At 37.3% G+C, this 12,045-nt stretch overlaps 3 protein-coding genes across 3 annotated transcripts; all 3 read left to right on the forward strand.

The window, feature by feature from the left end:
• The first annotated feature begins 2,371 nt into the window (after positions 1–2,371).
• LOC108207389 (putative disease resistance RPP13-like protein 3) lies at positions 2,372–4,972 on the forward strand. The gene has a single exon (XM_017377840.1). The coding sequence runs from the start codon at positions 2,372–2,374 to the stop codon at positions 4,970–4,972; it is 2,601 nt and encodes an 866-aa protein (XP_017233329.1).
• Positions 4,973–7,208: 2,236 nt separating this feature from the next.
• On the forward strand, positions 7,209–10,160 carry LOC135150158 (uncharacterized). Its single transcript, XM_064086298.1, has 5 exons — positions 7,209–7,791; positions 9,241–9,351; positions 9,448–9,531; positions 9,616–9,685; positions 9,885–10,160. Exons 1-3 carry the CDS (start codon positions 7,552–7,554, stop codon positions 9,496–9,498), a joined length of 402 nt encoding a protein of 133 aa, XP_063942368.1. The 5' UTR covers positions 7,209–7,551; the 3' UTR covers positions 9,499–9,531; positions 9,616–9,685; positions 9,885–10,160.
• A 612-nt stretch (positions 10,161–10,772) lies between these two features.
• On the forward strand, positions 10,773–12,031 carry LOC108208071 (expansin-A7). The gene is made up of 3 exons (XM_017378548.2): positions 10,773–11,037; positions 11,126–11,441; positions 11,546–12,031. Exons 1-3 carry the CDS (start codon positions 10,878–10,880, stop codon positions 11,856–11,858), a joined length of 789 nt encoding a protein of 262 aa, XP_017234037.1. The 5' UTR covers positions 10,773–10,877; the 3' UTR covers positions 11,859–12,031.
• Positions 12,032–12,045: the final 14 nt, after the last annotated feature.

Genomic DNA, 12,045 nt, shown 5'->3' on the forward strand with positions numbered 1-12,045 from the left:
CCAGGTTTTTTTTTATTAAGCCTCAGGAGACTGCCACTTAGCTACTCTTTTCCCACATGTTTATACTACATTAATGTTATACTCCTTGTCCTCAAATTTTTAGAGATTTATACTATTATCACTCCTAGCAAAGTCATCGGTATTGCCTATGGTCGTCATGAAGCTCAGTCTCAGTATCTCACCACTGGTATTGCTCCAATACTTATTGCTGCTTTCATACTAAATAGTGCTTGGGAAATGGTTCTACACATGCTTAATCATATTTAGATCACCTGGAATTTTTAAGTCAACTATAATTATCTAATCAGCTTCTTATCTAATCCTTTGGATCAATGCCTTCAATTTTAATTTTTTTTTTTCTTAAGCAACATAGCTGCTCCACACAGACTCCTCCTATCTAATCCTTTGGACTGGTGACTAGCTTGGTCATGCAGTTCAAATCAATAATTTGTAAATCCCAAATTTTGATGATCACAATTCATAGCATTTAATCAGGCGGGTTGAGAGAATCCGGTGTTGACGAGAGTGTGAACAATACAGCCAAGCTGTATATATAGATGATGCGTATGTAATGGTTTAAGGTTTGGAAGAAAGAGTGAAGAAGAGATGAAGCTAATCGAAGAAAGAATAAGGGCCTCTTTGACCAAGTTTTTATTGCTGGCTTATCGGCTTATAAGCCAGAATCAGCTTATTCATAAGTTTGCGAGGTGGAAATATGCAATTATTCCAATAATAAAATCGAAGAAACAATAAGAGAATGGCTCTAGAGTTATATGACTAAAACTTTTTCTTCTGTGGATAACAAAGATAATAACAATAGAGAAAAAGGATGAGTACAGTCTGGAATCTATAGCTAATCGAACAAGTCTCTGTATATTAACCCTTGATGATTTGCAGTATGGTATTAATTTAACTGTCCAACCATTACGTAATCCTTTGGCTAATGACTTGGTCCAATACATCAAATTCAATGATTGATTAATGTAACGAGTTACAGGCGTTGTACATCTCACTCCAGTTCATGGTCAATGATGCTCAAAACATGCAGGTATGAGAGCATCTCTAACGGGGTTAGCTAAAATTGGTTGGTTAAATTGGACATGTAGGACATTGTGTAAAATTTGTTGAACCCGTAAGACATATATAAGAGCATCTCCAACGGCGTTGGCTATAATCGTTGGTTAAATTGGACTGTAAGATATTATGTAAAATTTGCTGAACCTGTAAGACATTTTGCTTCAATGGTATTGGCTATATTGGTTGGCTATAATTTAAAAATAGTATGTTATTAATATTTTTGATTGTTAAAATAGGATGTATCAGTTAAATATGTTAATAAATGATGTGTAATCTTCTTACAGATTTTTTACAGACCTGTAGAGGTTCGACAAAAATAGTCATCCATATGAGGTTGTCTAAAATTATAGACAACAGATTCATGTGGTTGGAGTGCGATTTTTTCAAGAGGTTGGCTAAATTTTTTATATATGGCAAGCCAACTCACTTTTTAGCTAAGGGTTGTGTGCGGTTGGAGATGCTCTAAGACATTGATGCTCGAAACATGCATATATCACAAACATAATTCTTAACTGATGCCACCTAAGAGCATCTCCAACCATACAAAGCCTTTGGCTAAAAAATGAGTTGGCATTCCAAAATTAAAAAATATAGCCAACGTCCTGAAAAATTAGCACTCCAACCACACTAATCTGTTGTCTATAATTTTAGCCAACCTCCTATGGATGGCTATATTTGTCGAACCTCTACAGGTCTGTAAGAAATCTGTAGGAAGATTACACATCATTTATTACCATATTAAACTGATATATTCTATTTTAACAATTTAAAATATTAATAACATACTATTTTTAAATTATAGCCAACCAGTATAGCCAATACCATTGAAGCAAAATGTCTTACAGGTTCAACAAATTTTACATAATGTCTTACAGGTCCAATTTAGCCAACGAATATAGCCAACACCGTTGGAGATGCTCTAACATTAATTAGGTTAATATATCCGGAAAAAGACAAGAGGCTGGTTGATGTTAAAACTTATTAGAGCCTGTGGGTGCAAAAAGTCTACTCTTCTATTTTATTCACTACCAGCTCTCTGATCATCTTCTTTTCTTTCAATGTTAACGAGCATAAGTTAGTTATCCACTGTACGACAAGAGTGATGAGGTTGTGAGAAATTATTTTCAGTACTATATGAATCATACATCAAGCTTCACAAATATCATATATCATAAAAGCCTTCAATTCTTTTGTTGTCTTTCCCATCCCTTAAATCACCCGCCTCACTCAGAACACAATAGTGAAATCCCCTTCAAATTATAAAGCTGTTTTTCTTTTTACTGAATAGACTAAAATGGTTGATGTAGCGGTATCTTTTGCTATTGAAAAGCTTAGTGAATTTGTTACTCAACATGTTGACATTAGGGTTGGAGTGAAAGATGGTATAGAGTGGCTTAAAGATGAATTGAGCTACCTGCTCATTTCTGTCAGAGCTGTAGAATCGCAACAATATTTGCCTCATGTCCGCCTGTGGACTGACAGTGTGAGAGTCGTTTCGGATGAAGCTGTAATTATCTTGGACAGGTTTTCTGCTCAACAAGAACATGCAGCTCCGGAACATGGTACTGTGTTGGATCGTGTGCAGAGTTTTTTCTGCATCTGCAAGAAAGAAGCTAATCTTTATGATATCGGTAAGGATATCAAGTCACTCAAAGAAGAAATCAGTAGGATCAAGAGTAGGCGAGATGAATTCCGTATTACTGACATAATCACAGCCACTCCTACTGTGCAACAGAGGAAGAGAACTTTGCTCAGAGCAGCTTCCTTTGATTACAAGGAGGATGTGATTGGTTTTGAGGTTGATTTTCAGACTTTGCTGGCTCAACTTGACAATCAAGATCCCTCCCTTGGCTTAATTTCCATTCATGGAATGGGGGGGCTGGGCAAGTCTACTCTTGCTAGTAAGCTGTACCACTCCAGCGAATTAAGCCATTTTAAAAGTCGTGCTTGGGTTTGTGTCTCCGAGGATTATGACATCAAACTTGTTCTGAGGAAGATTATAAAGTGTTTCAGGGGGGATGACCGAGATTTGTTGAGCAAGATGGAAGAGTTGGAGTTGTTGGGGCACCTGCGAAAGATACTGCTTAATGGTGATCACTATCTTGCGGTGATTGATGATATATGGGATGTAGAGGTTTGGAAAAAGATTAAAAATGCTTTTCCAGACAAAAAAAACGGCAGTAGAGTCATTATAACCACGCGGAACAAAATGGTTGCGGAGGGTGTAGAAGACACGTGTTTTGTCCATGAACTAAGTTTTTTGAGCAAAGACGAGAGCTGGCAATTATTCTATAAGAGAGCAAAACCAACCCCAAACCTGGAGATGTTAGGTAAGGAGATGGTAGATAAATGTGGAGGTTTACCCCTTGCAATCGTGATCCTGAGTGGGCTATTATTGCAGAAAAAGACCTACAAATTTTGGTCCGATGTGAAGGACCAGCTTTGGAGAAAGTTGAAGGGTGAGTCTTCGGAGATTCAAGAACTACTAAATTTGAGTTATGATGACTTGTCTTTCCACATCAGGCAATGTTTTCTGTACCTTGCAAGGTATCCTGAAGACCATACTATCCGAGTTTATAAGTTAAAGCTGTTATGGGTTGCAGAGGAATTTGTTGAGGAACAAGATGGAGTAGACATGGAGGATGTAGCTGAGGATTATTTGAATGAGCTTATTAATCGCAATATGATTCAGATAGAACTACAGACTGCTGATGGACAAGTTTTGGTATGCAAGGTCCATGATCTTGTACGTGATCTTGTTGTAGAGAAGGCTAGGGAGCAGAAGATACTGGGTATTTTTGACTCAAGTAAACAATATGCAAATCTCAGACGTTCGTTGCAAGGTCAAGTACGTCATGCAATCTACAATGGAATTGGTGAGTACTTTAAATTACTTGGGCCGAATTCTGGTAATTTAAATTTGCGTTCATTAGCACTAACTACTAGAACTGCTACACTTGAAGAAGAGGAAATAAAGTTAATGTACACGAGATTCCAATATCTCAAAGTGCTAGACTTGACCAGAGTGTATGATTCAGAGGGGATACCAGAAGAAATAGGAGATTTAGTTTTCCTAAAGTTTTTGGGCTTAATGGGTGGTCCTTACTCTGGTAAAGCTTTACTGATTCCTTCAAGTATAGGAAAATTGAAAAGGTTACAAACTTTGCATGGTTCAGACTCTTACATCACTACTTACGTATTCCCTAAGGAGATATGTGAGCTTAAGGAATTAAGGCATATAATCTTTAATGAAAATGATAGGAATTTGTATATTGGAAGCGACCAGACAAATCTCCAAACTATAAGTGAAATAACGTATAAGGAATGGTGCCATATTGATACCAATAATTGGACCAATCTCCATACACTTGTAATTCCGGAAGACGATGATGGTGATAATGAAGAAGAAGAAGAATATAATTTGGAGTCTATAGCAAATTTAACAAGTCTCCGAACATTAGTCCTCCTACAGGGTGGTGTTATTTCAACAATGCAACCACTTTCGTCTTGCAAACATCTCAACAAGGTCGTGTTGCGGGGTAAGATAAGAGATGTAGCAGAACTAAGGTTTCTGCCAGATTCAGTCACTGATTTAACACTAGTAACTGTTTCCACTGAAGATCTGATGTCCATTCTGGGGATTTTGTCCAATCTTACCTCCCTTTGGTTGTATGAATGTGGAGACAAAATGGTTTGCGGTGCAGATGCATTTCCATGTCTACAATTCTTACAAATAAAACCCGCTGGTGATCTGTTTGAACTTCAAGTTGATGACGGAGCTCTGCCTTCTTTAAGAGCTTTTACATTGGATGCTGATAAGATGGATAGAATTGAGATTCCGCTACGACTATCGTCTCTTCCTCTTGTACCAGATTTTACTGGCCATTGGTGGTAGATAGTCATGCCGTTGGTAGAGTACTCACTTTACCCCCTATATGTTCAATATTTTTATGTTTCACTTTGTCAGTGTCAGTTCAATTTCGGAAATTTACTTGTCATAGGTTTAAAAACAACTAGCTTTATAGCCCGTGCGAGGCACGGGCATGTTCTAAATTTATAATTAAAACCCGTATATGTTGTACTGTGAATACGAGCTTTTCCACTTAAATAGTTACGTATTGTGGAGGTCATGTCGAAGATATTATCAAGTACAAGCCACAAGTTGAAGGTTTCATGACACAGGAGTATCCAGCACAGAGTTTTGCTGTAGTTGTTCCTCATAACATCAGTAGTTTCCTCCTGTGGAATGGTTTGCATTAAACTGATCCCACTGGACAGCAGAAGGATTTTTAATATTGCGTTTACCTCTTTCTTGGACCCTCCGGGCTGGAATTGATTGTGCTAATGATCAACCGCCCCCTATACTGGCATAACATCTACTAGCAGACTGAGTTTGCTGATGTGTATCTCCTTGAAATTTATCTCGGTCAGAAAACAAGGCTTTAAAAGGATGATGAATGCGGTTGTGCTCTTCAAAATCTTCAACAGAAGAAATTTATGAATCCAACTTTCAAACAACCAGAAAGAAGATTGAAACTTTATCTGGGTAATTCAAGCTTCAGCTACTGCAAGATTTTTCATTTGATGGTAACATTTTAACACATGTACGGACGGACAATCTGCAGTATTTTTAACCTGTTAAGTTCGGTCTGGTATGGTCTATCAGTGAAGGCCAGCAACTCAAATTGAAGATTTACAAGGTGGAACCACTGGTCTTGTGGCGTTGGAAATCATAAACATCTGAGACGCGAGAGGTTTCACTTGCAAGAGAACAATGACGAGAAGAAGACCATCAGAAGGCTATTTGGCCTTGTAAACGAGTAATTTACAGCAACAAGCTTATGTAATCATGTTACATACAATCTGAATTTATGATGGATATTAGCTAACTGAATCGTACTCGAAAAAGTGAAAGTGAAAATGGAACAGTGGCTGATGCCCCGAAAATTTACCTAAACAGCCCCTTAAATAGCTGACTAATAATGTGATTACAAATGTTCTTAATAATTATTTCTAACCTTAATAAAAAAAATCTGTTCCAGTAACAATTAATCTATTGGAACTTGAATTGCTTAAGAATTGTCACTGAACTCTCTACATGTTAAAGTCTAATTGCTGCAGCTTATCATTTTACTGCACTACTAGAAATAAGCCAATAGACATCGGCTAAAAACTGATGTCTGAAAAAAATAGGGCGATGTATATGTCGCTGATGTAAAAGGTCCTCACTTTAGACATCGGTTTTAAACCGATGTCTTATGGATCATTAGACATTAGTTTTTGTTAGAAAAAACGATGTATTTCACATCGTCCTTTTGGCAGAACTGATGTAGAAGTAATTTATTACATCACTTTCATTTCCAGGACTAATTTAATTGATAGTAAATTACATCACCCTGGTACAAAAACGATGTCAAAGGTATATTTTAACATTAGCCAGTTTATTAAAGGTGATGTCGAATACAACGTTTTTGTATAAAAAACTGATGTCAATAAGCTGATGTCACATCATTTTCTTTCAATGTGGTGATGCTGAAAGGCCTTTTAGACATCTGTTAGTTTCTTATTAGGTGATGTTAAAGATATACTAGACATCATTTTATGGAGCATTATCTGATGTAAAGCATAGGCATAGACATCAATATATTTAGAGTACACGATGTGTAATATGCACTTTAGACATAGTTTTGTGTCAAAGAATGTTTTTACATCGGCCGTATCAGGGAGCGATGTTAAAAGGGTGATGTCTATTATAGTTTTTCTAGTAGTGCTGTATGGTTTACAAGTTCATGTAATTTTGGACCATGGTAGAAAGGATGTCATAGGGCATTTGTGATATCTGGAGCTTAGCAGGATTGATTGTTTGTTTACTTTACTTTTTGACAAAGTTTTCTTCCTGGACGATTTGACAGGATTTGAGATTACATACCTTTTGGAGGTAGTAAATCGCCTTTCTAATCATAGAAATCCAACAGTTTGATACATATATTTATGCTAATATCTATATTCAACTGGAGCATTGATATCATGTTTTTCCATTATCAAATAATCTGGTACTTTTGTTATGCAACAGTAGTTAGTTATGCAGTACGCAGTATCTTTTGTTTTATTCCCTCGTACATTGAGGTGACAGCTGGTTTGTTATTTTGTCTGTGACTATCACTTAAATGGCCCTTTCCTAGGAGAAGGAAGGCAGACTGGAATAGTATTGTCTCATCTTTATTTGAATTTGCATTGTGTTGCTCTCAAGACCATCTGCAGTATGATCTTTTGAAACTAATTATTCATTAGTCTTCATGGTATCAGAGCTAGGCATTGCAAAGATGTGTCGAGAGTGATTTCTTCTTTCCAGATCTCCGTTAAAAATCTCTCTTTTGTGCTTTCCTATCTCTCAGATCTTCTTTCTCATAGTTCTTATACCCAGATCTTCTTTATTCATTCTTCATCATCCAACCACTGTTCTGAGGAGTGATAATGGCAGGCACTCGTATAACGTTGACGGATTTAGTTAATCCCCTGTATCTACACCCTTCTGATGGAGCAACAACCATACAGGTTGAAAAGCTTCAAGGGTCATCTGACTATCGAGCTTGGCGTAGAGCAATGGAGAAAAATCTCGCCTCTAAACGTAAGCTTGGATTTGTGACCGGAGGAGTGCCAAGACCAACAACTGATGTTGTGCAAACTGACCAGTGGGACACATGTAACAACATGGTAATCGCTTGGCTCACTCATAATGTATCTCCGTCTATCATGAAGTCTATTATGTTTATGACTTCTGCTGCTGCTATATGGTCTAATCTGGAAAAGAGATTTCAGCTTACTAATGGTTCTAGAAAATATAAATTGAACAGAGAGCTATATGAAATCAGGCAAAGCTCTATGTCTATTAATGATTATTATACTGCTATAAAAGCATTGTGGGAAGAACTAGATGCTTTAAACACACTCCCTGTTATTTCTGATCCTTGTGAAGCTGTTCAAGCTTTGTTAGACAGTATTGCCTCTCAACAGGAAGAAAGTAAGTTGTTTCAATTTTTAAATGGTCTAGAAGAGATATATAATCCTCAACGTAGTCAGTTTCTTTTGATGAACCCACTCCCTTCAGTTGAGGTGGCAGCTGCTGCCCTGCAGCAAGAAGCACAGAGAGAACTTTTGCAGTTAAATAAATTTGATACTGACTCTCTGGCCATGTTCAGTAAGCAACATGCTTTTAAATCTGATAAGAATGTCATGTGCTCTGTCTGTGGGGGTCGTGGTCACAAATCAGATAAATGTTGGAAGATAATCGGTTATCCTAAGTGGCACTACAAACATGGTCAAACTGTTGCTGCCTCAATGCCAAGAAATAAACCCTCATTCCAAAACAACACCCCTCGATGGCAACAAGGAGCTAAACCAGGTGCTAAATTAGCTGCTACAGCCCAAACCTCTCAACCACCCAACATCCCTTCTAAAGACACATCAGCTTTGTTTACACCTCAACAGCTTGCACAACTAGCTCAATTGATGCCTCAACTTGCTCTACACCAGAAAAGCTCTGACAAAGATGAGGAATTAGAAAACACGCTTAATAACGCTGCCAGAAGGAATTTTCTATGAAGGAAGAATTGATTTTTTAAACACGCTTAATAACGCTGCCAGAAGGAATTTGAAACTAATTATTCATTAGTCTTCAGTCTAGAAATCATAGATCCTCATTGGATTTCATTTCCCCAACACCTTGGCCAATTTCATTAATCTTGAAAGTATTCATAGGTTAAATATAGAGTATGAGCAGTATTCCGTGTTATGGCAAATGAATGTTGGAAAGAGTTTAACCTATAAATCATTAATAAATTAATCTGCAGTTGTTAGTGTCTTATTTGTTGTATTCCATTACAATTTATATGAATTTGTTTTAGCTCTTAAAGGTTGCAATGATTAATTAGCGAATGATGCAATGGAAGTACTTTAATCGAATTTTTTTTGTTTGATAAATCTTCTTGATACATCATACATTCTTAAAAGATTGTTACGCAATGGGACAAGTAAAAGTTCTCGGCAAACAAAGAAAGAAATTGGTTTGTGATTCAGAGCTTGTTTATTGTCAGCCTTCCACCATGTTACTACGTTACTCAAAATAAATTTCTGAATCATTATTTATGAGTTCATGTTGTGCAGCTTCCAGAGCCATACAGCTTTATCTTCACCTGGTTTGCTGCTTTGCCTGTCATATTGTATTTATCCAATACATTTACAAACTTCATTGTAAAAGACTTTTTGATCTTAAAGGTAAAATCTTCCCTTATATTAGTAGTACAATGTGTCCATAGATATGATGATTATTAATACATTATGTATTTATGTTAATGAAACATGATCTTTCAGGGTCCCTGCCCAAACTGTGGTTTTCTTTGGGACCATCCTTTTGATATCTAATGGTGGTTCAACCAACACCATTAAGTGCACAAAGTAAGTTTTAGCTTGGTTAATTTGATTGTACCTTTGCTATGTTCGTTCTCGTGATGTTTAAATGTTTTTCAATTCTTCCTTCAGCTGTCAGACAGCCTTGGTCTATGATCCAGAAACACGCTTACTAACGCTGCCAGAAGGAACTTAACTTCTGGTATATTTCCTATCCAACTTGATAACTTTTTTCTCAATTATGACCACACTAAGATATTCAGCAAGTCAGATGTTTAGGTTCAGTCTGGCCTTTTCATCCCCTAAAATGCTAAACAAGAATAATTACTCTGCAAAGGGTTTATTTCTTTATAAAGGTCTTCAAATTTTATATGAATGACAAACTTAAGGCTTGAATGCAGTGGCGCTCTATGAGAAGGGATCAGCTATGCAAGTGGCATCAAAATTTACAAAACATGAATACAAATCAGAAAGTGGAAATCTCGGTCCTTAACAAAAGAGGTTTCTATGTGGAAGTGACAGTTGTGTTGTCCGGTAGAGCACTGTATATCTTAATGTGTTGTGCCTCAGATAGGCTTTGTCCTCTACCAGAGGGATGTGCTGCAGTCAATTGTAATTATATATCCTGTAACAGATTATGGTAGCATAAATATATAGGTATCAAGCTGCTATGAAATCATTCCATGCATCCAGTCCTGTGATTTTCTTGTAACATAATCATCACAATCATGGTCACATATGCTCAAATTGCATGGTAGGATTAGCCCAGATTTGGTGTTAAACGATTCAGGTGGACCACTCTCAGACTCAAGGTTCTGATGTACTGAATCTAGTAAAAAATCTGTGAAGCGGAACCTGTGATCTAAACCATGGTAAATAATATACAAAATCATGGAGTGGAGCAAGATGAAGGAGATTATTTAAGTTTCCATTAGCTTGAATAAGTATCATTGGTAAGAGATACTTAAGTATTGCATTAGGATACATGCATTCTTCGAGCAATCAGGGGGAAATCTAGCAGCAATCAACATTTAATTCTGTTCACCAGGTTAAACATAAACATCTGGACAAGATGCTGGGATTACTCCAGACAGACATATATATGCTCCCGTTGACATTACATTCTTAAACTATATAAATAGGAATACTCCGTACATTTCAGATGAGAGATGACGCTATGGACAATACCTGCCCGCACGTTGTCTTTCATTTCTCACAACACATTTTGTTCTATTAATTAGTATCTTAGTCAAAATCAGAACAGGAAACAAAAAGAGAAAAAGAAAAAACTAAGTGGGACAAGACTATGTGAACTCCAATGTCTTTGATTATAAATACTATGATCAAAATCCAGCATATGTAGCAATCACATTCTCCAACATAAAATTGCAGCCATGGCTTCTTTCCTTCAGACATGGAGCATCAAACCCCTGATTATGGCCTTTCTAGTGATGAACTTGAGTAAATCGATTGCTGTACAAATTTATCGACCTGGGCCGTGGTCTCTTGCTCATGCTACATTTTATGGTGATGAGTCCGCCTCTGCAACAATGGGTATGTGTGCTATCTTATTTATCAAGTGAATGCAAATTTGTAAAAATCTTGTCTGTTTTGTAATTTTTTTTGTTTGGTTGAAATTCAGGAGGAGCCTGCGGCTATGGGAACTTGTTCAACAATGGTTATGGTGTAGATACAGCAGCACTGAGCTCAACATTGTTCAAAAACGGATATGCATGTGGAACTTGTTATCAGATTAAGTGCGTTTATTCTCCTTGGTGCTACAAAGGGTCGCCTTACGCGACCATAACAGCCACAAACATATGCCCACCCAACTGGTCTCAAGACTCTAACAATGGCGGGTGGTGCAACCCGCCAAGGACTCATTTTGACATGGCCAAACCTGCATTCATGAAAATTGCTCAGTGGAAGGCTGGCATTGTCCCTGTCATGTACCGCAGGTATGCATTACGTGCTTGAACTTCGTTTAGTGAAACTTGCATTTCCACAAAATTTCTAACATGTCCTAAGAAGTCGAATTGACAAGTTTATTTGATTTTCCCAGAGTGCCATGTGTCAAACGAGGTGGCCTGCGGTTCACTTTTCAAGGAAATGGCTATTGGCTTTTGGTGTATGTGATGAATGTTGCAGGAGGTGGTGATGTTGCAAATATGTGGGTAAAAGGTAGCAGAACAGGATGGATTAGCATGAGCCACAACTGGGGAGCTTCTTACCAGGCTTTCGCCACTTTAGGAGGTCAAGCTCTTTCTTTCAAGCTCACTTCATACACTTCCAGAGAAACTATAATTGCCTGGAATGTTGCCCCTGCAAACTGGAATGTCGGGATGACTTACAAATCATGGTCAAATTTCCATTGAATTGCAATAGCACATCGATCTTTTGTCAAAAATTTTGTTTCTAGTCTCTGTCATTGAAGCATTTTCTTTCAGCTTCTGGTTTTCTTGTATGTTTGAAGATTCTCTAGTCTGTCTACCCTTTCAGTTTCCGTGAAAGGGTAGAGTTAGTTGTATGAGCTCTCACTCGGAGTTAATCAAGTGCCAATAA

Source organism: Daucus carota, chromosome 2 (assembly GCF_001625215.2).
Source record: "Daucus carota subsp. sativus chromosome 2, DH1 v3.0, whole genome shotgun sequence".
Lineage (NCBI taxonomy): Eukaryota > Viridiplantae > Streptophyta > Magnoliopsida > Apiales > Apiaceae > Daucus > Daucus carota.

Bases quoted from the DNA above. Each gene is read 5' to 3' on its own strand.
- LOC108207389 (XM_017377840.1), top strand. From the start codon at position 2,372: ATGGTTGATGTAGCGGTATCTTTTGCTATTGAAAAGCTTAGTGAATTT.
- LOC135150158 (XM_064086298.1), top strand. From the start codon at position 7,552: ATGGCAGGCACTCGTATAACGTTGACGGATTTAGTTAATCCCCTGTAT. The intron at 7,792-9,240 runs GTAATCGCTTGG...CATGTTGTGCAG, and splicing joins GGGACACATGTAACAACATG to CTTCCAGAGCCATACAGCTT. The intron at 9,352-9,447 runs GTAAAATCTTCC...ATGATCTTTCAG, and splicing joins AAGACTTTTTGATCTTAAAG to GGTCCCTGCCCAAACTGTGG.
- LOC108208071 (XM_017378548.2), top strand. From the start codon at position 10,878: ATGGCTTCTTTCCTTCAGACATGGAGCATCAAACCCCTGATTATGGCC. The intron at 11,038-11,125 runs GTATGTGTGCTA...GTTGAAATTCAG, and splicing joins GTCCGCCTCTGCAACAATGG to GAGGAGCCTGCGGCTATGGG. The intron at 11,442-11,545 runs GTATGCATTACG...TGATTTTCCCAG, and splicing joins GTCCCTGTCATGTACCGCAG to AGTGCCATGTGTCAAACGAG.